Raw genomic sequence first — 26,291 nt, 5'->3', positions numbered from 1 at the left:
AGGTCAGGAATACAGGCATTAAAAAAAAATCCAAAGCAAACATAAAACCCACCTCAAAAGGAAGCCACTTGCTGTTGCGCTGGGCCAGTTAGCAATCCTGGCCAAATTTATTAGAAAAAAGGAAGATCTGATCCAGAACCTTGCTCTTCACTCTACTATACCTGAAAGCCTTTCCCGAGTGTCCTGGCTGGAAGGGGCTTCCTTGGGAGTAAAGTTGTTGGTTCCCAGCCGCTGAGGCAGATGCCATCATTTTTTTCTCCGCTAGAAAAAAAACAAGAAAAACTGTTATAGGAGAGCAATGAACTCAACCAAGAAAGTTCTCCATTACTGAGGATGGAGAGAGAAGATAGCACTGTCAGTAAGATATAGAATGTACTTAGTTTGAGAGACGACCAGCTTTGCATGATAACTTTTAAGATGTTGTGATATAAGATCATTTCCCCGTTTTTGCATATCCCCCCTGACTCCTGCATCTTAGGAGCCACATCTCTCTATATACAATCACATTATATACAATCACATTACTGAGCATGTGTTCTACCTCCTAAGATAGAGTAATATACCTTCTCTTTTCATTCACTGCATTTAGAACTCTGTAGGCACTTGACCAGTATTACAGATGGGAAGAATTGATCTGAGGATACTATAGTTAGGAACTGTCTTAATCTATTCCTTTTTTGTCTTTACACCCTACTTCCCTTCATTGCATATGATCACAAGTGTATAGATTCAGAGCTGGAAATAGCTTTTGAGATCACTTAGCTCAACCCCTTCATTTAATAGATCAGGAAACTGACCACTTGGGAAGTGACTTCCCAAGGTTTTGAATTTGAATCTACTTCATGACTAAAAATCCACACGTACTCTTCAGGCTCCACCAAAGTCTTAATCCAGAGTCTCACAATGGCATGAAAATGAGCTGAGTTTTATTATTATTTTTTAAGTGTATAGCATTGTAGTACGAGGTTCCACTGAAAAGGGAAGATTTTGTTTTTGGGTCAGCATTGAACAATTACTATTTAATATTGTATTAGAAATGTTACCTTTGTCAATAAAAGAAAAAAAAGAAATTAAAGGAATTAGAGTAGGTAATGAGGAAAACAAATTATCATTTTTTGCAGATGATATCATGGTATACTTAGAGAATCAACTAAAAAATTACAATTCACAACTTTAGCAAAGTTGCAGGATACAAAATAAATCCATATAAATCATCAACATTTCAATATGTTGCCAGCAAAATCCAGCAACAAGAGATAAAGAGAAATTCCATTTTAAATAACTGCAGATAATATAAAATATTTGGGAGTCCATCTGCCAAGACAAAGTCAGGAACTACACAATTACAAAACACTTTCCATACAAATAAAGTCAAATCTAATCAGTTGGAAAAATATCAAGTGCTCATCAGTAGGCCAAGTTAATATAATAAAAATGACAATACTACCTAAATTAATCTACTCATTCAGTGTCATAACAATCAAACTCCCAATAAATTATTTTACAGAGCTAGAAAAAATAATAACAGAATTCATCTGGAAGAACAAAAAGTAAGAATTTCAAGGAAATTAATGGAAAAAATGCAAATGAAGGTGGTCTAGCTATATCAGAACTAAAATTATATAATAAAGCAGCGGTCATCAAAACCATTTGGTACTGGCTATGAAATAGAGTAGTCAATCAGTAAAATAGCTTAGGTTCACAAAATACAATAGTTAATGACTATAGTAATCTAGTGTTTGACACACCCAAAGACCCAGTTTTTGGGATAAGAACTCACAAAATTTGCTGGGAAATTTCTGGGAATCGACAAAATTGACAAAAATTGCCGGGAAAATTAGAAATTAGTATGGCAGAAACTAACACTGACTCACATTCAACACCCTATATATAGCAAGATAAGGTTGAAATGGTCTCATGATTTAGACACAAAGAGTGATATTATAAGAAAATAGAAGAACAAAAGATAGTTTAGCTCTCAGATCTGTGGAGAAGGAAGGAATTTGTGGCCAAATAAGAACTGAAGTACATTACTGAATACAAAATGGATAATTTTGATTATATTAAGTTAAAAAGTTTTTGAACAAACAAAACTAATGTAGACAAGATTAGAAGGGAAGCGATAAACAGGGAAAAATGTACATTCAAGGGTTCTAATAAAGGCCTCATTTCTAAAATATATAGAGAATTGACTCAAATATATAAAAATCAAAGCCATTCTCCAATTGATAAACAGTCAAAGGATATGAACAGACAATTTTCAGGTGAAGAAATTAAAACCATTACTAGTTATATGCAAAGATGCTCTAAATCACTACTGATGAAAAATACAAATTAAGATAATTCTGAGGTATCACTACACACCTCTCAGATTGGCTAAGATGACAGGAAAAAATAATGACAAATGTTGGAAAGGGTGTGAGAAAGCTGGAACACTAATACATTGTGGGTGGAGTTGTGAATTGATTCAACCATTCTAGAGAGCAATTTGGAACCGTGCCCAAATGACTATCAAATTGTGTATACTCTTTGATCCAACAGTGTCTCTTTTGGGCTTGTATCCCAAAGACATCATAAAGGAGTGAAAGGGACCTTCATGTGCAAAAATGTTTGTAGCAGCCCTTTTCTGTAGTGGTTAGGAATTGGAAACTGAGTGGATGCCCATCAGTCGGAGAATGCCTGAATAAATTATGGTATACAAATGCTATAGTGTCTTAATGTTCTATAAAAAATGATCAGCAGGATGATTTCAGAAAGGCCTGGAGAGACTTACATGAACTAATGCTAAATGAAGTGAGTAGAACCAGGAGATCATTGTACATGACAACAGCAAGATTATATGATGATCAATTCTGATTGACATGACTCTTAACAATAAGATGATGCAGGCCAGTTCCAATAGTCTTGTGATGAAGAGAGCCATCTGCACCCAGAGAGAGGACTATGGGAATTGAGTGTGGATCACAACATAACATTATCACTCTTTTTGTTGTTTAATTGAATTTTGCTTTCTTTCTCATTTTTTTCTTTTTGATCTGATTTTTCTTGTGCATCATGGTAATTGTGGAAATATGTATAGAAGAACTGCATATGTTTAATACATATTGGATTACTTGCTATCTAATACGCTGTCTACAATTGGATTACTTGCTGGAGAAAGGGAGGGGATAATTTGGAACAAATTTTTCAAGGGTGAATATTGAAAATTATCTATGCATATGTTTTGAAAATAAAAAGCTTTAATAATTAAAAAACAAAAACAAATGTTAAAAAATAAAATACTATTTATGTGGCTTTGGCCATATCTCTCTGGCCTTAGGTTTCTTCATGTAGAAAATGAGAGGGCTTAACTAAATAATATCTTAGGCCTCTCATGGCTCTAAATTCCATAGTACTAAATTCTGGTGGGGTAGGGCCCAGTGAATAGTGTTGGGCCTGAATTCAAATATGGCTTCAGATTTTTTAAAATTAATTTTTTACTTTTCATTTTTCCTAAATAAATGTTAAAAAGTTTCTTTCTTATTTTGATTATACATGTATATTCTGTCTTTCTTTTTTTAAACATTTCCTCATGAATCATGTTGGAAGATAAAAATCAGAACAACAACAAAAAAAGCACAAGACAAAACAAATAAACAACAGAAGAGAAAGAGGTAAAAAACCAAACATAGCATTTGTTGATTTACATTCAGTCTACATAGTTCTCTTTCTGGATACAGATAAGAGTATTCCATCCAAAGCTTATTGGGATTGCCTTGGATCACTGAAACTGCTGGTTTTATAGAACAAAGTCTGTCATAGTTGATCACTGCACAATCTTGCTGTTATCATGTACAATGTATTCCTGATTCTGCTGGTTTCCCTCAGCATCAGTTCATGTAAATCTTTTCAAATCTCTCTAAAATCAGCTTGTTTGGCATGTTTTAGAACAATAATATTAATTATTTCATATACCATAACTTATTCAGACATTCCCCAATTGGCGGACATCTATTCATTTTCCAATCCTTTGCCACCACAAAAAGAGCTGCTACAAACATTTTGCATTTGTGGGCTCTTTCCCCTCTTTTATAAGACAGTAAAGACACTGCTGGATCAAAGAGTATGCACAGTTTTACAGCCCTTTGGACAAAGCTCTGAATTGCTCTTGACCTTAAATACATACTAGCCGTATGATCCTGTGCAAGTAACTTCACTCTGTTGCCTCAATTTCCTCATCTGTGAAATGGGCTGGAAAAGGAAATAGCAAACCTTTCCATGTCTGTCAAGAAAACCCCAAATAAAATCACATAGGATTGGATATGAGTGAAATAATTGAACAGGGATTCTGGATATCCCTTTAGAGCAGTTGAGAGAACTTTTTTGACTGGTCCAAATCCAGAAGAAAAAAAAACTTTCTCCCCCTGAAATCTCAGGTAGCTATGGCCCAGTGCAGATTCTTCAGATCGATGTGTCATGAATGAACAAAGTAGACTTATGAAATTCCATATTGGACTATCAGTGGAGGCTAAAGAGTAACTTTCCTAAGGCCTGAATGGACACCTAACAAAGGCAGCTGATTTGGTTTAATTTTTTAAGCTGCAGAATTTATGAGGGCTGGATCATCTTATTTATTTCCACCAACCCACATAATTGGAGCTTAATTCATGTTTATTGAATTGTTGAAACAGAGGACTGGATAAATTGACCTACGTGGCTCAGTGAACAGTATTGGACCTGAAGTCCAATGAATAGTAGACTTGATGTCAGAAAAAACTTGAATCTTCCTTTGATTCCTTTGATACCAAAGTCTTCTAGATACTTACTATCTGTATGATCTTGAAGAAATCATTTCATTTCTGCTTGCTTCAGTTTCCTTATTGGCAAAATGGGGATTATAAAAGCATCCATCTCACAGTGTCATTGTGGAAATCAAATGAGATATATAAAAAGTATTTTGAAACTACTCAAATGCTATAAATAATTGCTAGTTAGTATTTTTCTATATTTATTATGTATATTATTTTTTTCTATATTATAAATTTGCTAATTCTTGAACTTAATATGGCCCAGATTTTGGGTTTGAAATGAAATCTTTAACAAATACAACTTGATTTTATCCTTTGAGAATCTAATCTGTGAGAATAAAAAGCCTGAAACTATGACTATAATAATAGCAAATCTGTATTTATGAAGTTCTTTAAGAGTTTTTTTTTTTTTTTTTTTAATTAAGAACAACTCTTTGAGGTGAGTACCACGTGCATTATTATCTCATTTCACAGATTTGGACAGTGAGGTTCACAAAGGCTATTTGACTTTGGTCAGCTTAAGAATCATTGAAAGAATGGGCCCTTGAGCCTGGTTCTTCTACTTGCAAGGTCAATGCAAAGAAAAAAAGTGTCTAAAGATTGAATAGAGACATTTCCTACATTAGTAAAAATGCCAGCCTCATTTCTCCCATTTTTTATCCAAAAAACTTTGCACATTGGGATTCTAGTCCCAATCTCTCCATTTTACCTGGAATCACTTCAGAAAGTCACTTAACCTATTTCTGTGTACATTAATTTCTTCACCTGTAAAATGAGGGGAAATGGACTTTCCATTTCTAAATTTCGGATCTTGAGTTAAGAAGAATTTCAGAGATTGAAGTCCTCCTGACTTCAGGGCTGGTATTCTATCCACTGCGCCACCTAGCTGCTCCTACATGGAAAATCTTAAAAGTGCTACATGTAAATTCTATAGAGTAAATGCTTTATTACTAGTTAACATTTATATAGGACCTAATACATGCTAAGCACAATGCTAATTATGTTTCAAATAATATTTCAATATTACAACAACTATTATTACCACTGCTAGTTAACATTTTATAGTATCTATTATGTATCAGGTTCTATGCTAAGCCTTTTATAAATATACTATTACTGGGGCAAGTAGATGGTACAGTGGATAGAATGCTGGCCCTGAATTCAGAAAGACCTGAGTTCAAATTATGCCTCAGACACCTAATGCTTCCTAGTTATGTGACCCTGGGCAAGTCACTTAACCCCAATTGCCTTCGTAAAAAAAAAAAAAAAAAAAAAAAGAAAGAAAGAAATACTACTACGATCACCTAACATTTATTTAGCATGCACCATTTACCAGGTATTATGCTAAGTACTTTACAAATATTATCTCATTACTACTACAAAAACTACAATCACAACTATAACTACTACTATTACCTAACATTTATATAGAACCTATCACAAATATCTCATTGCTGCTACTACTAACATTTATATAGCACCTACTATATGCCAGGCATTATGGTAAGCCCTTTACAAATATTATCTCATTATTGCTGCTGCTGCTACTACTACTACTACTACCATTACCACCACTATCACTACTAGTACTATTACTACTACTACTACTACTACTACTACTACTACTACCACCACTACCACTACTACTATTACTATTACTACTACTACTACTACTAATGCTATGACTTCTACTACTACTATTACTACTGCTCCTACTATTCCTACTAGTACTATTACTACTACTACCACCACCACTACCAAACATTTATTTAGTTATCTACCACATCCTAGCAACTATACCAAGTACTTTACAAATATCCCATTACTACTACTACTACTACTACTATTGCTATTACCATTACTACTACTACTACTACCACTACTATTATTACTACCACTACCACTACCATTATTACTACTACTACCATTACTACTACTACTATCATCACTACCAAACATTTATTTAGTTATCTACCACATCCTAGCAACTATACTAAGTATTTTACAAATATCTCATTATTGCTACTACTACCATTACTACTACTACTATTACTATTACTACTACCATTACTATTACCACTACCACTACTACTATTACTATCACTACTACTATTACTACTACCATTACCACTACTATTACTACTACTACTACCATCAACACCCTTTATTTAGTATCTACCACAACCTAGCAACTATACCAAGTATTTTATAAATATCTCATTACTACTACTACTACTACTACTACTACTACTACTACTACTACTATTACCACCCCCACCACCATGACCATCATTTATATAGCACCTATAATATCTAGGCATCATGCTAAGTACTTTAAAAGTGTTTTCTCATTATTACTACTCTTAGGACTATGACTACAACTACCACCATTATTACAAATTGTCCAAGGTCTCATCCTTGGCAAGTACTAAAGCTGGGACTTGAATTTTGGCCCTCTGACTCCCATTCAATACTCTTTAAACTGCCCACATTGTGGTAATGTGATATATTTCTATGCAGGCTGAAGTGTTAAACATTTTGTGAGTTCTTTCTGTAAATGATGCTGGCTTTCAGTATTAGTACTATACAAAGAGTCTATACTTGAGTCCTGGATATTTTATTTACTATTCATGTAATCTTGGGCAATTTAATTCTCCTTGATTATTAATTTCCTAAACTCTAAAACAGGTGGATAGCAGGTTTGAGAGAGATAATCTTAAAGATCACTCCATGCTCTAAATTAGTGGTTCTCAAACTCTTTTTCTCAGTATCTTTACGGTATTAACAACTATTGAGAATATGTCCAAAGAGTTTTTGTTTATATGGGTTACATAATAGATATTTATCATAAATAGGAAAAAATTAATTTTGAATTTGTAGACCCTCTGAAAGGATTTCAGAGACCCTCCAGGATTCACTGCACCACACTTTGAGAACCACTGCTTTAAAATAAAATAAAAAAAATTTTTCCCCTTATTTTGTTATATCCTAGTTAGTTGTTTTTTTTTCCTAAATCCCCCCCCACCCGATTAAAAAAAAACTACAAGAAAAAAAAAGTTTTAAGGTTAGAAGTACCCAAGCTACATACACTCAAAACCTTCCCTCTTATTTTTAATTTGGTATTTTATTGAGTCTTTTGGGAAACTCCTCTTATTCTTAAACAAATAATTAAGAACACCTGATTAGGTTTCATGAGCTGTTCCCTCAGCATCAGTATTAGAAATTGCATTTTGTACTGGGGCAGAATATAAGAACGCTGGCATTCATCAGAACCTGGGGTTTGTCCCCCAGCTGAACTGAGAATCTGCTGGGCTGAGCCCCCACCCATTCTTTTCCAACGTCAGAATTTCTGGAAGCCCCACGAAAGCAAGACTATCCTGGGTTCAAGCTCCGGGGCCTGGGGAGAGAAGTGAACCACCCTGCTTGGGCTCCTGTCGTTTCAGGCTCCGGAGCCTGGGGTGGGAATTGAGTTGCCCGGCTTGGGTTCCTGTCTCACAACAGGAGAAGTCCCAGAACATCCAATCTTTCAAGTAAATAAACAGAAGTGATGGGGCTCAGGCAGTTAGGGAAAGGTCAAGTTGTAGGGATGGTTCATAGGCCGGAACTCTGCCCCCTGCTGGGAGACCTCATGGGGAATCTCTTCCTTCATTCCAAGCTACTTAAGCAGAGTTTATTTTTTTTAAAGTCAAAATAGAAAGAAAGACAGTGAAAGAGACACACACACACACACACACACACACACACACAGAGAGAGAGAGAGAGAGAGAGAGAGAGAGAGAGAGAGAGAGAGAGAGAGGAGGGACAGAGAGAGTCTGAGAGAAAGAGAGAGAGAAGGAAAAAAGAAGGAGGAGAAGGAAAACAGGAGGAGAAAGAAGAGGAAGAGAAAGAGGAGAAGAAGGAGAAGGAGGAAGAGGAGGAGAAGGAGGAAGAGGAGGAGGAGGAGGAGGAAGAGGATGAGCAAGAGGAGGAGGAGGAAGGGAGGGAGAGAAAGAAGAAAAGACAGACAGACATTGAGTGTCAAAAGGGAACAAGAAAAACATCCTCCTTCCATAAAAGACGCCAAACCTCCCCAAACAACCACAAATAAAACCATCTTTTGCAGTTTTTTTTCTTTTCTAAAAAAAAAAGGAAAAATGGCATGGTCTTTGGAAAACTAAATTATTTTGTTCTCATCTCACAAGCATTTCATTGCTGAAGCAGAAGGCTGGTTTTCTCCTCTGCTCCTGAGCAGGACTTGCTGACATCCATAGAACTGAAAAAAATTTGCCTCAGAATTTCCTTAAAACTATCCCTGGAACAGTCAAGCTACAGTGAATCTTTGCTTCACCACTGCTCCTTCCTATCAGAATCACTGCTCTCACCTCAAGTGACTTGGGAAAATCCAAGGAGATTCTAACTGTTGTAATTATCCTCCCTGCTGTTTTCTGGGTACCCAACAAAGCTGTGAGTCTGGTCATCTGGGATGAGAAATAAATTATCTCTTGTGACTTTATTTTGAAAACCTTGGCAATTTGTTTATTTTTTCAGGAAGCCAAAACAAAAAGTACCCATTGTAAGAGATTCAAATTCTTTAACTATTTTTTTTCTCATTCCAAAAGAAAAGTTATGGTCATCTGGTCCTTTTACTGTTTAAGTTGACAATGAACTTTACAGTCACATTTTGTGCTTTCTAGGAGCAGAATTCTGAGTCACCAGTGATAGCTCTGTTTTAACAGTTATTGCTTAAAGAATAAAATAAATAAAAAGGAATTCTAAAGGCCACTCACATGCAGTTATTCCTGCAAACATCTCTGCAAACCGAGGATCTCTTTCTTGGGAAAAGATTGTGTCTGCCTTTTCTACTGGTTTTCCAGTCTCATGAACATTAGCTGGTATATTTGGAACAGGCACCTATTAAAATATAAGAAAGAAATTGACCACTTCAATCATTTAACATAAAAAAATTTTCTTTAGTAGCTATTAGTAACTATCAATTCTTTGTCTTTAGGTTTCTCTTTCTATCTGGACACTGATATTGTTTTATTCTTTAAACAATGGTCAAAAACACTTTTTCCCTCTGAGGGCTACTGACCCACAGAAAAAAATCTATGGTCAATTAAGGACAACAAAGGAATAAAAAAACAACTTTGTGTATGTCTTTCTCCCTTAGGGGAAGAAACACCAAATGCTCAATTTATTTACTTTTAAAATTATGAAGTGGAAACAAAAGTTATAAACACAACAAATATTCAGAGACACTTCAGTTCCATGTTGTGTGTGGTCAGCTAAAAAGTGTAGAGGGGGTAGCTGAGGAAGATGGAAGACAGATTGAGGGAGAAGAGGAAAAAGGAATACATAATTAGGGAGAGACATGGAAAAAGGGAAGATGGACAAGAGCTAAGGTGGGAAGGTTAATCAATTGTTTTGTAACACTCAGTTTAGACTTCAAATCCAGATTTCAAAATAAAACTTCAAAATAATGAGTTACTTTCATTATCAGAAACACAAATGAGGTGATTCAATACTGTACACAGTTCTTTGGTGGCTCTGTTCTGAATGGTACAGCTAGAGTATCCCACCAGAAGAAAATCATTCTCTGGCCCAATAACAATGGCTAAAGCAACATCACCTCTTAGGAAAAATAAAACTTAAGTACAGGAATGATGCTGACATGCAGTATGGAGGTGTTCCATTGCTGTTTTAGATCAATAAAGATCAATAAAAAGCTGTATCAAAATTCACCTGAGATAAATCATATGAAGACAGTCCATCTCTCTGGTGTACTTCAAGTTCGGCCTGCTGTTGCTGAAGTTGTCTGTAAACATGGAGAAAAATAAGAATTATGAAAAATATAAAATGAGATGTCATATATAGTGCTTTGTCAGCCTTAAAAATGCTGTATAAATGCCAGCTGCTATTATTTTTATTAGAAAAGGTGCAAATGAATATTGATTACAACTTTTTCTGATACACAACATGATAAGACTTCATTTTTTCCCCCAGGAAAGCAAAAGATGGGTATTTTGCAAATTTTAAACTTTTTCGTTCTTCCCAACAAAGATAAAGACAAGAATCATTCTCTTGCAATAAAACATTTCTTAAAAGCATGTATTTTAAATTATGTCTTCATTTTCCATTAAATTACATTGACAATCATTTTTAAAGGCCTAAAATCATAGGATCACACATCTCTACCTTGAAGGGACCTTTGAGATCACTTAATCTCAACACCCAAATTTCATAGAGAAACTGATATTCAATAAGACTAAGTAACAAATCAAGACATAAAGTTAATAATGGCAGGACTAAGATTCAAATGAAGGTTCTCTGACTTCAAATCCAGTGGTCTTTCCAATGAGCCATGCTTCTTCCTGGAACTCTACAGAGCAATGTTCTTCAAATCACACACTCATATTGAAATTCAGAATATCTAGTTTTTATTAAGTCTTTTCTTATTCTTTCTCTCTTATAAGTCAAGTCATCTGGTATTCTACAGAGTCTAGCAGGTCAATGGCAAGTTTAGTGAAAAGCAAACCTTTGCAATTAAGCCAACCTTTTTTTTTTTATTAATTAGTATAAAATAATTGCTATCCCCAAAAGGTTAGACCACAAATGATGAAATTTTTGGGCCATATTAACCGATGAAGGCTATATGCTAAAGCCTGGAAGATCTATAATCTATATTGTTCGGAGAAGGAGGAGTCACACTGACAAATCTCTGATCTTTTGAATTACTGAAGTATAATTATGCTAATTGTTACTCCCTCCCTAACTTAAAGAATCATATAGCATTGAAAAAAACCCACCTTTCATTCTAGAACTCTATCTCATATTTTCCCAAAATAATATTTGCTCATCCTTTTAGCCAATGGAAATCTTCCTTTTTCATAGGTCTTGTCACACTCAGTCTTGTCAGATCTTCCTAGGTCCACACTGACCACTCCTTCCTCAAGATTCCTATGTCATTTATTGTCTATACCATTTTTTGTCAGTAATGTTCTGCTAGATGGTTTAAAAATTTTTTTTGCCATCATCTCTAACCACTATCCTGGGAAGGCAGGTAGCACAAGGGATAGTTTTAGGTCTGGAGTCACAAAGACTCCTCTTCCTGAGTTCAAAACTGACCTCAGACACTTACTAGCTGTGGAACCCTACACAAATTACTTAGCTCTTCTTATCTCCATCTGTAAAATGAGCTGTAGAAGGAAATGGCAGACTTCTGTATCTCTTCCAAAAAAACTCCCAAAGTGATGAAGAGATGGACACAACTGAAAGCCTCAAAAGCAACACAATTCTAGTTACAAAATATGTTTAATGCCTAAAGCAAGCATTGAATGGTTATAGTTTAAGAGCCCTCTATGTAGCCCTATGCCTACAAAGCTCTAAAATTAAACCTGTCCTTATATACTGCTTTTAGAAGAATCTTACCCACAAAGATCTTTAAGATGACTAGCATAAGCTTCAAGTTGCAAGTAACCACATTAGCCCTTAGCATCTAACTAAGGTAGCTTAAATATCTACTCCGATCTGGGCCCCAGGAACCTTTTTATTGAAATGTAGGAGTGGTTTGAGAAGGCTGTGTAACAAGCATATTACTAAATATGATAAGTACACAAGAAATAGTGAATTAATTGAAAAGAATTTGTTTAGGGTAGGGATCAGGAACAATCATACTTACAGTGCTCACTGTATATATGCATCGAGGGTGGATAATTAAAAAAACCCCAACAAAAACAGAAACTTAGATTTTTCTAGGATGCTTTATAGCTTAAACACAGAGAACAACCCCACTGACAAAACCACCAATCTTTGATATAAAATATAAACTTACTTCAAACTTATGAACTTAAGGTCAATTAATGGTCTACAAAATATTTTTCTCATAACCACCTATATATTAATGTAGTTGAGGAAACTAAGGCTCAGAGAGATCCCATGATTTCTCTACTTAGTTAATAAGAGTTGGAGATAAGTCTTGAAATCAGGTCTTGTTGCAGTTCAAGGCTCTTTCCACATTCTATCTCACTGTTTCTTCTACAGTGAATTCCTATGGAGGTTCTCTTCCAAAAACAAAGGAGACTTCTGTGAAATCAGCTTCCAAGTATGTCACTCAATTCTCCCTCTAATCAGGAACTCTGAAATGAACATTTAATTATTTCTTTGCTAACTTCTGCAATTTTGTCTTTTGATCTCTGATCAAAATCTTGTTAGTAGGCATTTTTGAAGGAGCTCTCCCTTTTAAGATTACTTATTTCAGAAAAAAATAGAACAAGCTATTTAAAAACAAAAACATAAGATGATATATCTATCTGGCTCAGTCATCATCTTCTTGACATTTATTCTGCTACTTCTCAAGGACCCAGAAGAGTGCCATTTGCCCTGGAAAAGACATGTCATGCAACTCCCCGATGTCTCCACTGACCAGCGCTGTATCTTTCTAAGTCCAAGCTCTTCTTGTTTTGATGCTGTCTCTTCTATTAGAATATAAGATATCTGAGGGAAAGGACCATCTTACTTTTGCATTTAAATACGCAGATTTTAGAATTTGTTTGACTATCAATTAGCTAATGACAATTTTTTGTACAACACAGCCCTCCCTCTATTCTTTCCCCTTCTCTTTACCCCATTTAAGAAGTAAGCAAGTCCATAAGAAGTCCCTTTCAATGTCCACTTGAGACATTATCAAGGCTATATTTAGAACATATCAAATTTCTAGAGCAAGAAAACAACAGCAGAGATGTACTGAAAAAGCATAAAGGAGCAAAAATGAATTTTCCACTAAGAGATTTATCATATGCCAAATTTTGGGTGTACTGCAAACTAAGCCTTTTGTGATCTTCCCATTCCTTTTACCATCTGAATTAAATGTAGTTAAATCTCAATGAAATAAAAAAAAACCCCAGCACTTTCTATCAATGTAATACAGAGCTTTGCTCAATAATACAGAATCTCTTTTTTTTCATATTTCATTACCTTAAGCAGTTCCCATTTCAAAAAAGACTTTTACAAATTCATCTTTTCAAGAATATAGTCTGTATTAATGTTGTATGAAAGCCTAGAATATACACTAAATATTTTTAGCTTAAATATATTCAGAATGAAATCTAACTTTAGATTGGCATGAATTATCTTTGTATAGGGCATTATAATAATTCTCCCATTCGAATTCTATAGACACATCAATATAGCCTTTACAGCCACCCAAAGGCAACAACTCTATGGTTTCTGTGGGGTTAGAGAAACATATTCCTCACATATTCCAAGGTAACTTGATATAGTGTAATGATCATTGGATGTAGAGTCAGGAGATACAGGTTCTTGTCCCAAATGTCCCAAATATTAGTTGTATGATTTTGAGCAAATCCCTTTCCTCCTTGGCCTTTACTCTGTAAACTTAAAGGATTACATTAAGACATCTTGAAGGTTCTTCCATCTCTAATATTATATGATTCTATGAATCCATGGAGAGTAACTTTATGAAGCTTCAGTCTTCAATCTTCAGGACAGAGAAATCAAATTTTCTTAAAAGCATCCTTCTACTTATAACCGGAAGATTTATCCCTTCAGATTGGAAATTCTAGCATGGGGATCCCACCAATGAAAGGCAGGTGACATTAGTGAGTATCTCATGACTTTACTATAACGAGGCTGGTTCCTCTTGCTGTGGTTCATTTCATACCCCAGACATTTTCCAATCAGAGGTCTTACTCTCTCCCATGGTCCCCCTTTTTTCTAATTCTAGAACTATATTCAAATTAGTACTGCTATCTTTATTGGAAAAATATGTGTCAGTCTACTTCCATATCATTCCACATAAGCCTGCTTTCATATAGTCCAGCTAAATATCCCCTTAATTTTCTAAACTAAAGTCCCCTTCCAGGACACTGGCCTGTCCAGTGTATTTTCTGCTTCTATTATCATTTAAAACTCTTGGAAGGGTGGCAAAAACTCTCTTCACTTTTGTGTTTGTATTCTGAGCACTTAACAGAGTTCCTGATACAAAATATATTCTTAGAAATGCTTTTTCATTGATCTATTCATTCATGGATATTCACTATTCAAAGTATCAGTAAAAAGTGTGTTTATGATTGGAACTTCTCTCTACCAGTTTTCCTTAATTTAAGCAGTTATATTAGAAAAAAAACATTTAATTTTAAAGTGTTTTGCAAGCTCATAGTGAGTCTACATTATATAATAAGTGCTTCTTATATGCCTCTAAGACAACTAAGGGAATTAAAAACAATTTAAATCTCACAGAACTCAAAAATTGTCTTCCATCCAACAATCTGAACTTGAAAGATTTTTGTTCTTGGCTCTAGTTCTATGTGGGATTGACACTCAGGGAAACAAGGTCCTCCACCTCTCCAGCTGAACTGCCTTGTCGAACTACAAGAAACTGACCTTCTCCACAGTCAGGACATCAGTTTCCTGGGCCTGGAGTTCATTTGTTTGCTCTTCTTTTGTTGAGTGGCCATGGGACATAAGGCACTGTTCTGGGAGGTTTCCTCATGCTGAGAGGAGAACTGTAGGAGGCTTCTTAAACTTTTTTTTATTGCAATGCTATAAAAAATAAGCCACAGAATGCCTGTACATTCTTAAGCAAGAAAAACCATGCATAGCTAATATTGAAGGGTTTACTGACAGCAGATGTAAAAGAATTGTAGATTAAGGAGACCGCACCAGGATGTTCTGATATTTTACGTTAACTAATCTCTCCTGGTCACAAGCATTTATCTTTAACCCCCTAACCCTAAATAGAAACACACACACACACACACACACACACACACACACACACACACACACTTTCCCACTGCCAACCTATGAGTTTTAAAGGAAATCAATATTCTTTAACATTCGCCTAATACACATTTATTCTACAAGAGTCAAAGATCAAGAAGCATTAAGGTTTAACAAATAAATTTAAGCATTGTCTTGAAGTTAGTAATAGCAAAAGCATTAACTTCAAAGAATGAAAAAAACAAACACAAAACAAGGCATCTTGTTACATAAGAATTAGATTCTCATTGCTGAAAGTTATATCAGTAGCACTCATTGAGAGTATTCCTAAAATCCTTGAAAGCTGGAGCTGACAAACAGAAGGAGCAGTGAAAGAATGGAAATGTTGTGTGTGGGGGAACAAGCATTCATATAGCATCTACTATTCATCAGGCACTGTGCTAAGTGCTTTCACAAAGATTATCTCATAAAAAGTCTGCTAGGTAGGTGCTACTATTTTTATTTCCTTAGCATTTTACAGATGCAAATAATGTTTAAGTGGCTTGCCCAGGTCATACAATTAGGAAGTATCTAAGGCTGGATTTATATTCTGGTTCTCCTGACTCCCGACCCAATGTTCAATTCACTGCATCAACAAATACTATTATGATTCTCCAAAAGAAAAAAGGAAGAGAACCTGGGAATTTTGAATTTATAGTAAATTCCTAAATTTTTAGAACACACTGCTAAATATATGGATTAAGAATATTTAGAAAGGAACAAACTGATAACTAGAAGCCAACATGGGTTACGAATTAGTCATTTAAATTGACCTTGGGGAAACAGATGGATATACAAGTTCATATGCAAGATATATATACAAAGAGATATAGATATACAAAATATATTTGATTTTTAACATAATTCTCAAAATGTCTTTTTAAGAGTGAACTGTGTCATGATATTAGTGCATGGCTTTATAGATCATGGAATTGAGAACCGGTAGAAAAATGGCTCTCATTTGGAGAAAAGGTTAGTAATGATTGGAAGTTATGTTGCCAAATATAGATGACATGTGGCCAGGTTTGATTTCTTGTGCTTCCTGTAGAACAAAAATGATATGTGACTACAGAGAGCTATTGCAATCTGAGGCCATTCCTGGAAATGGTTCAGCTACAAAGAAAACTAATGGATCTTTTTTAAACCTACTGAAATGAAGTATGAGTTGTGGACCAGCCCAAAGGTTGAATCAAGAAGTCTAAAGGAAACAGAATGAACAGCAAAGCCATCCCTTTAATGAGAGGAAATACAAAAGAATTTTGATGCCAAGATGACTAGTAATCTCAGAACCATGGACAGATCTCAACCAACCAATATCAGAAGAGTTCAGTGGAAACTGAGTGTTTATTCAAACCTTAAAGTAGAACAAGATTAGACTAAGTAGTTTTTAATAAAATTTAATTAGTAGTTTATTTAGAATTTTAGCTTACTGACTTCCAATAAGACTCTAGCATTACTTAAATCAAACATATACAGCATTTTTAAAAATATGATTTGAAAAGTGATGATATTTTAAGGCTTTAAGGGATTGGAAATTATCTAACACAATTCCTCATTATAAGGATGAAGACACTGAGGGCTAGAGAGGGTAGGTATTTTTCCAGGGTCACACAGGGAATAAATAGCAAAGTTAGGCTTCAAACTTGGGTCTTCTAATTTCGAATGCAGTGCTTATATTTCTTTAAAGTTAGGCAGAAGGGAAATAAAGAAAGGAGGTGAATATCTTGTAGTTGATGCAAAAGCCCAGGATTATGTATGAAGATCTTTGAAAACTGTGGAGGCACCATGATAATGTCCAGTGAAAATGTTAACCTCAAAACTCTGGCCATCTTTTTGTTATCTGAGGTATTGCTGAGCCCTCTGAACTAGGGATAATTGGGGAGGAGGATGGGCCTTAATTCTTTCAGTTCTGGAACCTCCACATGGTCTTGACTGGCAAGTGCCTCACATGATTCATCAGTCTACTAGGACCTAATCATGCCTCATTTTATACCCTAGCCATCTTCTTGATATTTTATCTGTAACTTCCTTGGGCCTTATCTTTGTAATGGAAAGGCATGTCAAAACACTTCTCCCTCACTATCATTCTCTTATATGCGGTGTCTCCTTTCTATTAGAAGATAAGATTTTTAAGGACAAGGACTCTCACTTTTAAAATTTATAACTTCAATTCTTATTATAATACTTGGCACATAATAAAAAATAAGTGCATTTTCATTCACTCATTCATGATAATTTCATAAACCTAAATCCTACTCTACAGTTAATTCTCTTATTTCTCATTGGCTGCACAAGCTTATTTGACTTGATTTACTTCCTTGGAATTGACTCTATACTTATCTTGGTCCTTATGTTGCCTGTTTACTCTTCCATGTTTTATGTTAGAAATGATTTCATTATTTGATCATCACTCCTATTTCAGTAGCCTCTCAGTCTCATTCCCTTTCTAAGCCATATCCCACTGCTACTCAGCCCCTTTTGTGACAGTATTTCTAATGCCTTCTCTCTTGGCCCTAACTGAAGTTACCATGAACCCATACCCAGTACATATATTGGCATAAATGTGCCATCCTGAAGAATGAAGAATAGGCTCAAAGGGTACACATATCATCTGGTCTACCAAAAAGGGCAATGATAAGCTCATGACAATGTGATTGCTACTTGTAGGAGAGTGCTAAGCCACCATCAGCAGTGCATATGCTCCCACCATGACAAGTCCTGATGAGGTCAAAGAAAAAAATTTATGAAGATCTGGAGACACTCATCATCAATGTGTCAAAAGAGAACAACCTATAATTCTAGGTGACTTTGATGCAATAGTAGGCTGAGACTACCAGATATGGCAGGGGTCCTCAGGAGGAATGGTCACTTACTGCTAAAGACTTGTATACCTCATGGCCTTCTTATCATTAACACTGTCTTCCATTTACCTAAATGCAATAAAACTCTGGATGAACCCAGTAACAAATACTGTCATTTAATAGACTAAGTTACTATAAAGGAAAGCAATAGGATGTGAGTGTAATAAAGGTGATGTGGTGCATCCTCAAGGAAGAATGACTACCAGAAAATTAATGTTCACAAATTAGAGTCCTTCTCAAGTAGAAGTTAACTTGGAGGGAAAGCCGAGTCAACATATGGTTGACAACAGTGGAGCAGAAAAGGAGTGGATAGCTTTCAGAGGTTTGGTGTATAGCATGCAATTACTCATTTAGGCGGTACACTCACAATTATTAAAATTAGTTTGAAGAAAATGATGGGGAAATTCAGCAGCTGCTAAATGAAGAAGGAGAACTCCACAGGGTTTACTAGTTCATCCATCACTAAGAAAATAGCACCATCAAAAATAAAGTGCCAATGTAGTTTAGAGAAATATAATATTCTTGGCTCAGGGAGAAGGCAGATGAAATTCAGTTTTACACTGATAGCAACAATCCAAAGTGCTTTTATGATGCCCTGAAGGCTATTTATGAGCCAAAGATCTGTGATACAAACTACTCAGTACTGATGGAACCACATTGATTAGTGATAAGGATACGATCCTGGAGAGATGATCTGAACACTTCCATAGTGTTCAATGGATTATTGTCAATCAGTGCTGAAGCCATTGATCATATACACCAAGTAGAAGTCAATTTCTCTCTAGCTAACTTCCAAAAGAAGAAGAGGTTTTGAATTTCATTAGGGTTCTTTCCAGTGGCAAAATGCTTGGTGTTAATTCTATTCCAGCTGAGATTTACAAGGCAGGGGATTCATTGCTCATACAAAAGCTAACTAAAATTTTCTGGGCTTTTGAGCAAGAGGAGGTTATCCCTCAGAAGTTCAAGGATGCCTTCACTGTCTATATCTATAAAAGTAAAATAAAAAGGCTCTCCTGTGATAATCATGGGACAGGGGGAATAATGGGGGGAAAGAGTCTGTCTCTTAGTTATTGTTAACAAGATTCTTGCCAGAGTCCTCCTTAGTAGGCAGATCTTTACCTGGAAGATGTTTATCTACCTGAGAATCAATGTGGCTTCAGAAAGCCTTAAATGGAGGAAGAGTTGGTATGTGATTTTTGTTTGTTTGTTTTGCAGATAATTATATCTCAATGCAGCATAAGATTGAGATTCAACAAAAGATGGATTGATTCTCTGCTACTTGTGGTAATTTTGGCCTAATAATCAATGCCAAGAAAATACAAGTTCTCCACCAGCAAGTACCCCATTATTCATACGTGAAACCATTGGTTACAACAAACAGAGAAATGTTGAAAGTTGTGGACAAAGTTCATTTGCTTTGGCAGTACACTTTCCAGGCATGTACGGATAGATAATGAGATTGATGAATACATTGCCAGAGTTTATTATCTAGCAGATTCTAAAGGAAAGTATGGAAAAAAGAGATATTAAGCTGTATACCAAACTGTAACTCTATACAACTGCTGACCTCATTGTTGCATACCTGTGAATGGTGGACAGTATACCAGTGACTTGGCAGGAAACTGAATTGTTTCCTTTTGAATTATTTTAGAAATATTCTGAAGATCACCTGGCAAGATAAGGTTCCAGACACTAATGTTCTTTTTCAAACTAAACTGCTAAACATTCAGTTCTTTTGCAAAGAGTGCCATGCCTTTGAGGTGGCCATATTGTGTGAATGTCAAATGTATTCACACAAATCAACATGAAGAGAATTCATACAAAGCAAGTGCTCACTTGATCAGAAGAAGCAATGTACTCAAGATCTTTCTGAAGAATGTTGGAATCAATTGTATGATATGGTAAAACAATAAATGACAAAGGACTGCCCAGTATGGAGTGCCCACATCCAAGATGGCACTGCATGATAAGAATAAAACGGAATTATAGTAACTCAAAAGAAATATGAGATGTGCAAATTTAGAGACAACACCACTCCAAATAGTCACATATTTGTGACTAATCTGTGATAGAATCTCCAGAGTTATATTGATCTGATCAGTCACAGTCAGATACACTGTATTTTGGGTCCAATGTGGTGATATCATTTTGATCCTCTATGAGAAATTAAGGGTGACAACCAAACCAAACCAAAACAGTGCTTCCTCACCAACATATCTGGTTTTCCATGTCTCTCTCTCCAAACTGTTGCAATAATAATTTCCACAAATTGGGATACTTCATTCTTTTCTTCTAGAAACTTAAATAGAAACAGTATTTTCGATTCTAAGTGGACCTAGAGGTACCTCCATTATTTAATCAGAAAAAATCTGGGAATTCTCCTGAAGCTATTCTGATATAATGAATAGATGAATATATAAAACATTTATTAAACATGTATTATAGGCAAAATACTTTCTTTTCTGAAACTTCATAATAATGGACTCTCAAATAAAGGTTAGCATCTTTCCTTATGGGAGAAATTCCATGAGATGACTCTGGTCTTTTAAGTTTTGTCTCAGATGGGGAAAGATTTAATTTTAGACCTCTACCCACTTAGTAACAATGAACACCTAGGACTCCCCTATTCAGAAAGCAACACAAAATAGGGCAGACTAGGGGAATGATCTTCTTACTAGAGTTGTTCTTACTGACTTCCTAATCTATGGACTCAGTATGTCTGATTTCTTAGAACCACAGTATCTCTCAGACTCCTTCCACTTGGTTGACCTCTCTAATTCTGATCCTCCCCACATCATCACCAAGCATATGCCAACATAATTGAGGTTAACAGTCCTTCATAATCTAAATTCACATTATCTAATTCCATCTCATTTCTCTATTACTCTCCAACCTACAATTAGGTCTCATCATTCTTTCCACATGGATCATGCTTCTTCCTGCCAAGTAGTTAGTAGATGGATTGCTGGGCCTGGAGTCAGGAAGACCTGAGTTCAAAATAGGCTTAAGATACTTACTAGGGCAAGTCAATTAACCTCTTTTTGTTTCAGTTCACTCAACTATAAAAGGACAATGATAATAATACCTATCTTCCAGGGTGTTGTGAAGATCAACTAAGATAGTATTGTAAAGTACTCAGTATAGTGCCTGGTACCAAATAGGTGTTATATAAACATTTTATAATAATAATTATAATTATTATAAAATTATATTAATATATCATAATAATATTATAATTTATTATTATTATTATTATTACTAGAAGCATTTATTATTAGTCAATAATAATAGCAATTATTATTTACTCCATTATCAAGAGGAGGAGGAGGGATTCTAAATGGACCTAGAGGCACCTCTATTTAATCATAAAAAATCCGGAACTCTTCTGAACCTATTCTAATATAATGAATAAATGTATCCCTACCTTTACACATGCTGCTTCATTATTAGCAGTAGGAGTAGGAGCAGTAGGAGTAATGGTGGTGGTAATAAGAAGTATCTCTACCTTTGCTCATGTTACTTCCCCTACCAGGAGGCTTCCTCCTCATCCTTTCCATTTATTTATAACCTAACTATTATTCAAAGTCCATATAACATTCTTATTTCTGATTTAAAAATTTTTATGTCAGCTCTCCTTTCACTTATCTTTAGTTATACTAACAATGTATTTTTAGGCAATAACCTATTTAGATAGTACTTTAAGATTTGAAAAGAAAAAAATGGAAAAATGCTTTTCTCACAACAATTCTGTAGGGTAGGTGTAAAGCAATATTATATTTCTACTATAAAAATAAGAAAGTAACACTTTGAGAAGTGAAATGACTTGATGATGGTCAAAAAGCAAATAAATTTCTGAAACAAGATTTGAATTCAAACCCAGATACTCAGAAGAACAGAATTGGAGGACCTTGCTCAATTATGAACTGGGTAATTTTAATCAAGTCATTTTTATCTCTGAGTTTCTTTAATTCCAATTTCACAGGGTCGTTGAAAAGATCAAATGGAATAATATGTGAAATGGCTTTGCTAACTATAAAGATGTAAAGAAATGAGTTTTAAAAGTACTACTTACTTTAGCACTAAATTGTCTTCATAGTTTACATTTAAAATCCAAATTGTCTTCTGATTTTTCATATGGGATCCAATCCATTACAATATCTCTTATCTTTCCCATCCTCTATACTCATGAAACTCCATTTTATTTCAATTGTCTTGCATGGATTTTGTTTTAGTTTCCATCCCAGGGAACAAGATTCCCCTCCCAGGATGAGCCTATTCCTTTTACTCACCCTCCTTCTGCTAGGTCAAGGCTTCACTGACACTAACTTCCCTATTGGAATGCCACATTAGCAAACTCCTCCCCATAACTTCTTTTATGGAGGGCAGAAACTGGACTCAATTCATTCCACTTGGCATTTGCTACCGCGCTTAGTGTCTACTCCATGTTCTGGATACCCTCTGGTGTCCTGTTCCTCTTCCCTTCTTTTCTGTCTTTTTTAAATGTGTTCTCTCCCCCTTTCCTTTTTATTAAATGTATTCCTAGCCCTTAGCACAATGCTTGGCATATAGTAGGCAGCAATTAATAAATGTTTATTGGATTGGATTAGATCATGACCATCTAGTTCAGCCCCTCTCTTTATTGGACTGTCGGAATGGCTTTTTAATTGGTCTTACATCTTTCAAATCCATCTTATGTACGGGGTCAAAGTGATTTTCTAAAGCACAGATCTGACCAAGCCCCTTTCCTATTCAATAAACTCTTTTGGCTTCCTATTGTCTCTAGGAAATGCAGTTCTTAAACTAGAGCCTATAAAGACCCCCCTTGTGTTAATTTTGATAACTTTCAATATAATTGGTTTCCTTTGTAATCCTATGTAATAAATATGTTTAAAAATATGATTTTGAGAAGAGGTTTCACCAGATATCGGTGGGTTCCATGGTCTAAAAAGGTGAAAAATCCTTTGTCTAGATCTGAGGGATCTCATGGACGAAGATCTCCTTTGTGCAGGATCAAAGACAATCTCCCCTGTTTGCTTACAACCTGGTTCTAGCCTATCTCTTCAACCTTAATATCTATTGCTTCCTTTTTTTGCATTTCACAGTGCAGCTGAATTAGCCTTGTTGTTCTCCTTACACAGGATACTCCCATTTTTACACTTTTGTCACAGCTGATCCCCTGCCTAGAATGCATTCTTCCTCACTTCCACCTGTTAGGTTGCCTTGTTTCATTTAAAATTCTGTTCAAGCACCACTGTTTATATGAAGAAATGGCTAGTACAGTTCATCCAGAAAATTTACCTTGCAGTTATTTTGTATATTTTTATTTATGTAAATGTTTTCTCTCCCAATAGAATGAAATTCCTTGAGGGCACAAATTATTTAATTTGTATCTTTGTATCTCTACTGCCTAGCATGGCATGTAGCCAATACTGTAGGTGCTTAAAAATACATGTTAATTTGATTCATTGATAAAATATTAGTTCTCTCTCTCCAGTCAAATTGTAAGCTCTTGGAAGACAGAAAATATGTCATACTCTTTTGATACTTCCCAAAGGGTTTATCATAGTGCTGGGCTTATAGAAAGCACACATATAAAAACCTTTAAGTATCTGTTGGACTGTTTGAGTCAACAAAACTGACTGTGTAGAGGATGAATTTGAGAGGGAAAAATAACATTTCTGAGACCCTGCTATGTATTTTTTGGAACAGTATCTGTATGATAAGAATTAGACTTCGAAGTAGGGCAATAGCAGGCAAGAGAGACTGAGTTGACATCAGGTCGCTGACCCAAAGTAGCTCTAGAATGAGGGCCACACACTAGTTAATGGGTTATAAACTAGCTAGGCTGTGAAAATGGAAAAATACTGAAACATCTAATACAGAAAAAATAACCCCATGACTTGTCTTCATAAAAATCTGAGTTGACCACAAGACACTGGATAGATGGGCTTGTTTAAAAAAGTGGCTAAGCTAACAGGTTAAATAAGTATTACACTCTCTCTCTCTCTTTCTCTCTCTCTCTCTCTCTTTTCATGCTCTGGAAGTTGATCAGAACTGACAAGAAAAAAATAGTAGGAAGCTGAAGAGCTCTCTTCCTCAGCAGCTCAACACAAATAGTAAACATTAAATCTTCTATTTTTCCAGGAAGTTTCTTTTGGATGACTATGACTGAAAGAAACTAAGCTACCTTTCCCTCCCTTTCTTCCCCTCTCCCAACTCTCCAGCCCCTAGGAACTTGGTAAACATTTGGATATAAAGTTTAATGATTTTTCCATACCAAACCTACCATTAGTAAAGTTCAGTTCACAGGCTCAAGGGTGTCACTGTTCACATTTCAAACTACCCACTATAGATAAAAGCAAACTTTCAAATTATCTTCACTGAACAATGCAAAGGATAACTCTATTTAAGAGGCTGATTTTGTAAACAAATTTTGTCTAAGCTAACCTCATCAAAAGGACACTTTTTCATCTTAACCTTAATAAATCAAAACCAGTAGAAATTATTTAGATCAATCAATCAAAAGCATTTATAAATCACCTGCAATATATCAGGCCCTGTGCTAGATGCTGACGACTAAAAAAATTAAAAATGAAATAATACCTGCCCTCAAGAGCTTATATTCTATTAGAAGAGACTACATGCACATATATGGTTCTGTAAAACAAGAAGATTAATTCTAGAAAATTAACAAATTTTATTTTGGCCAATTAAATCATGTTTTGAATGAATGAAAAAGCACACTTACAATGTGACAAGTAAGATAAGTAGGCACTTGCTCTAAAATAGTTGATGGAGCTTTTACTTGTGATCTACCGGCAACTTTCTTAGCCCTGCATTTCTAGCTTTGAATATTCCATTACCTTGGACTCCCTGGGGCATTTGGTGGTCATGTGGTTCTTTTGGAAAGTGGTGAATATAAACATGACTCCAAAGTCATAGAACTGTGAGTACCACAGACTTCTTTTAGTCTACTATTTACAGAAATCTTACAGAGAACCTTTTTGTTACCTTAAAAAACACACACACACACACACACAACTTCTCTAATTTTTTATTAATGGCTTTTTCTGAAAGAGGTTTTCTTCTATAATTCAGTATAAATATCTTTAGCTATTACTATGATAAATAGTAATCATCAAGCAATAACCAGAATTCATAGTAATAAAAAGAAGTTAACAGAACAGTTGCAACTGAAACTGCCATTACAATTTAAATAGGATATCATCAAGGGCAAAGTTTTGTAACTTTTAGTGACTCAGTCCATGGATAGATTTTTAGGGATTCCTGAAATTTGTTGGAAAAAAAAGTTACATTTTTGTTTAACTTCTAATTGAATTTTAGCATTTTCTTCAACCACTTAAAATAATAATCTGAAAAGGAGTTCATAGACTATGTTAGATTTCCAAAGGGATCTATCACACACACACACACACACACACACACACACACACACATATACACAAAGGGTTAAAAATCCCAGATCTAGAAAGGAAGATATGTGTATATACACGCATGCACCTATAGAAAATCATATATACACATATGATATACATATGTATCTATTTCCAGTAACATTGAGATAGTCTTATATATATATATATATATATATATATATATGTATATGTATATATTTATTCTCTTCAACATTAAAAGATTCCCATGTCAGACTTTGAAACAAGGCTTCCAGGTTCCATTTCTAAAGAGGCAAAAACAGTGACCATCACTATTTTCATGCCCATTGCTAATGTATACAAACACTTCTATTATTGGCACAAATGTATTCTTAGTCCATCAACTAATTCAGAATTTGCCTGTGGCATCATACTGACAAAGGAAGTCTCTATACACAAGACATATTCTGAGATATAATTTAATGAAGATT

The 26,291-nt window shown here is 35.1% G+C and overlaps 1 protein-coding gene across 2 annotated transcripts in view; it reads right to left on the bottom strand.

The window, feature by feature from the left end:
- Nucleotides 1-26,291, bottom strand: part of ARNT2 (aryl hydrocarbon receptor nuclear translocator 2) — a 252,475-nt gene that overhangs the window by 20,767 nt on the left and 205,417 nt on the right. For both annotated transcript variants that reach the window (XM_003755494.4, XM_031955647.1), the window contains exons 13-15: nucleotides 10,509-10,581; nucleotides 9,554-9,677; nucleotides 162-261 (exon numbers count right to left, since the gene is read on the bottom strand). In XM_003755494.4, the coding sequence (XP_003755542.2) occupies nucleotides 162-261; nucleotides 9,554-9,677; nucleotides 10,509-10,581 (297 nt within the window). The remainder of the gene's footprint in view (nucleotides 1-161; nucleotides 262-9,553; nucleotides 9,678-10,508; nucleotides 10,582-26,291) is intronic.

This window comes from Sarcophilus harrisii, chromosome 2 (assembly GCF_902635505.1).
Source record: "Sarcophilus harrisii chromosome 2, mSarHar1.11, whole genome shotgun sequence".
In the NCBI taxonomy this organism is placed as follows: Eukaryota; Metazoa; Chordata; class Mammalia; order Dasyuromorphia; family Dasyuridae; genus Sarcophilus; species Sarcophilus harrisii.
Note: the sequence above shows the minus strand (reverse complement) of the source record. Positions and strands in the feature narration are given on the sequence as shown.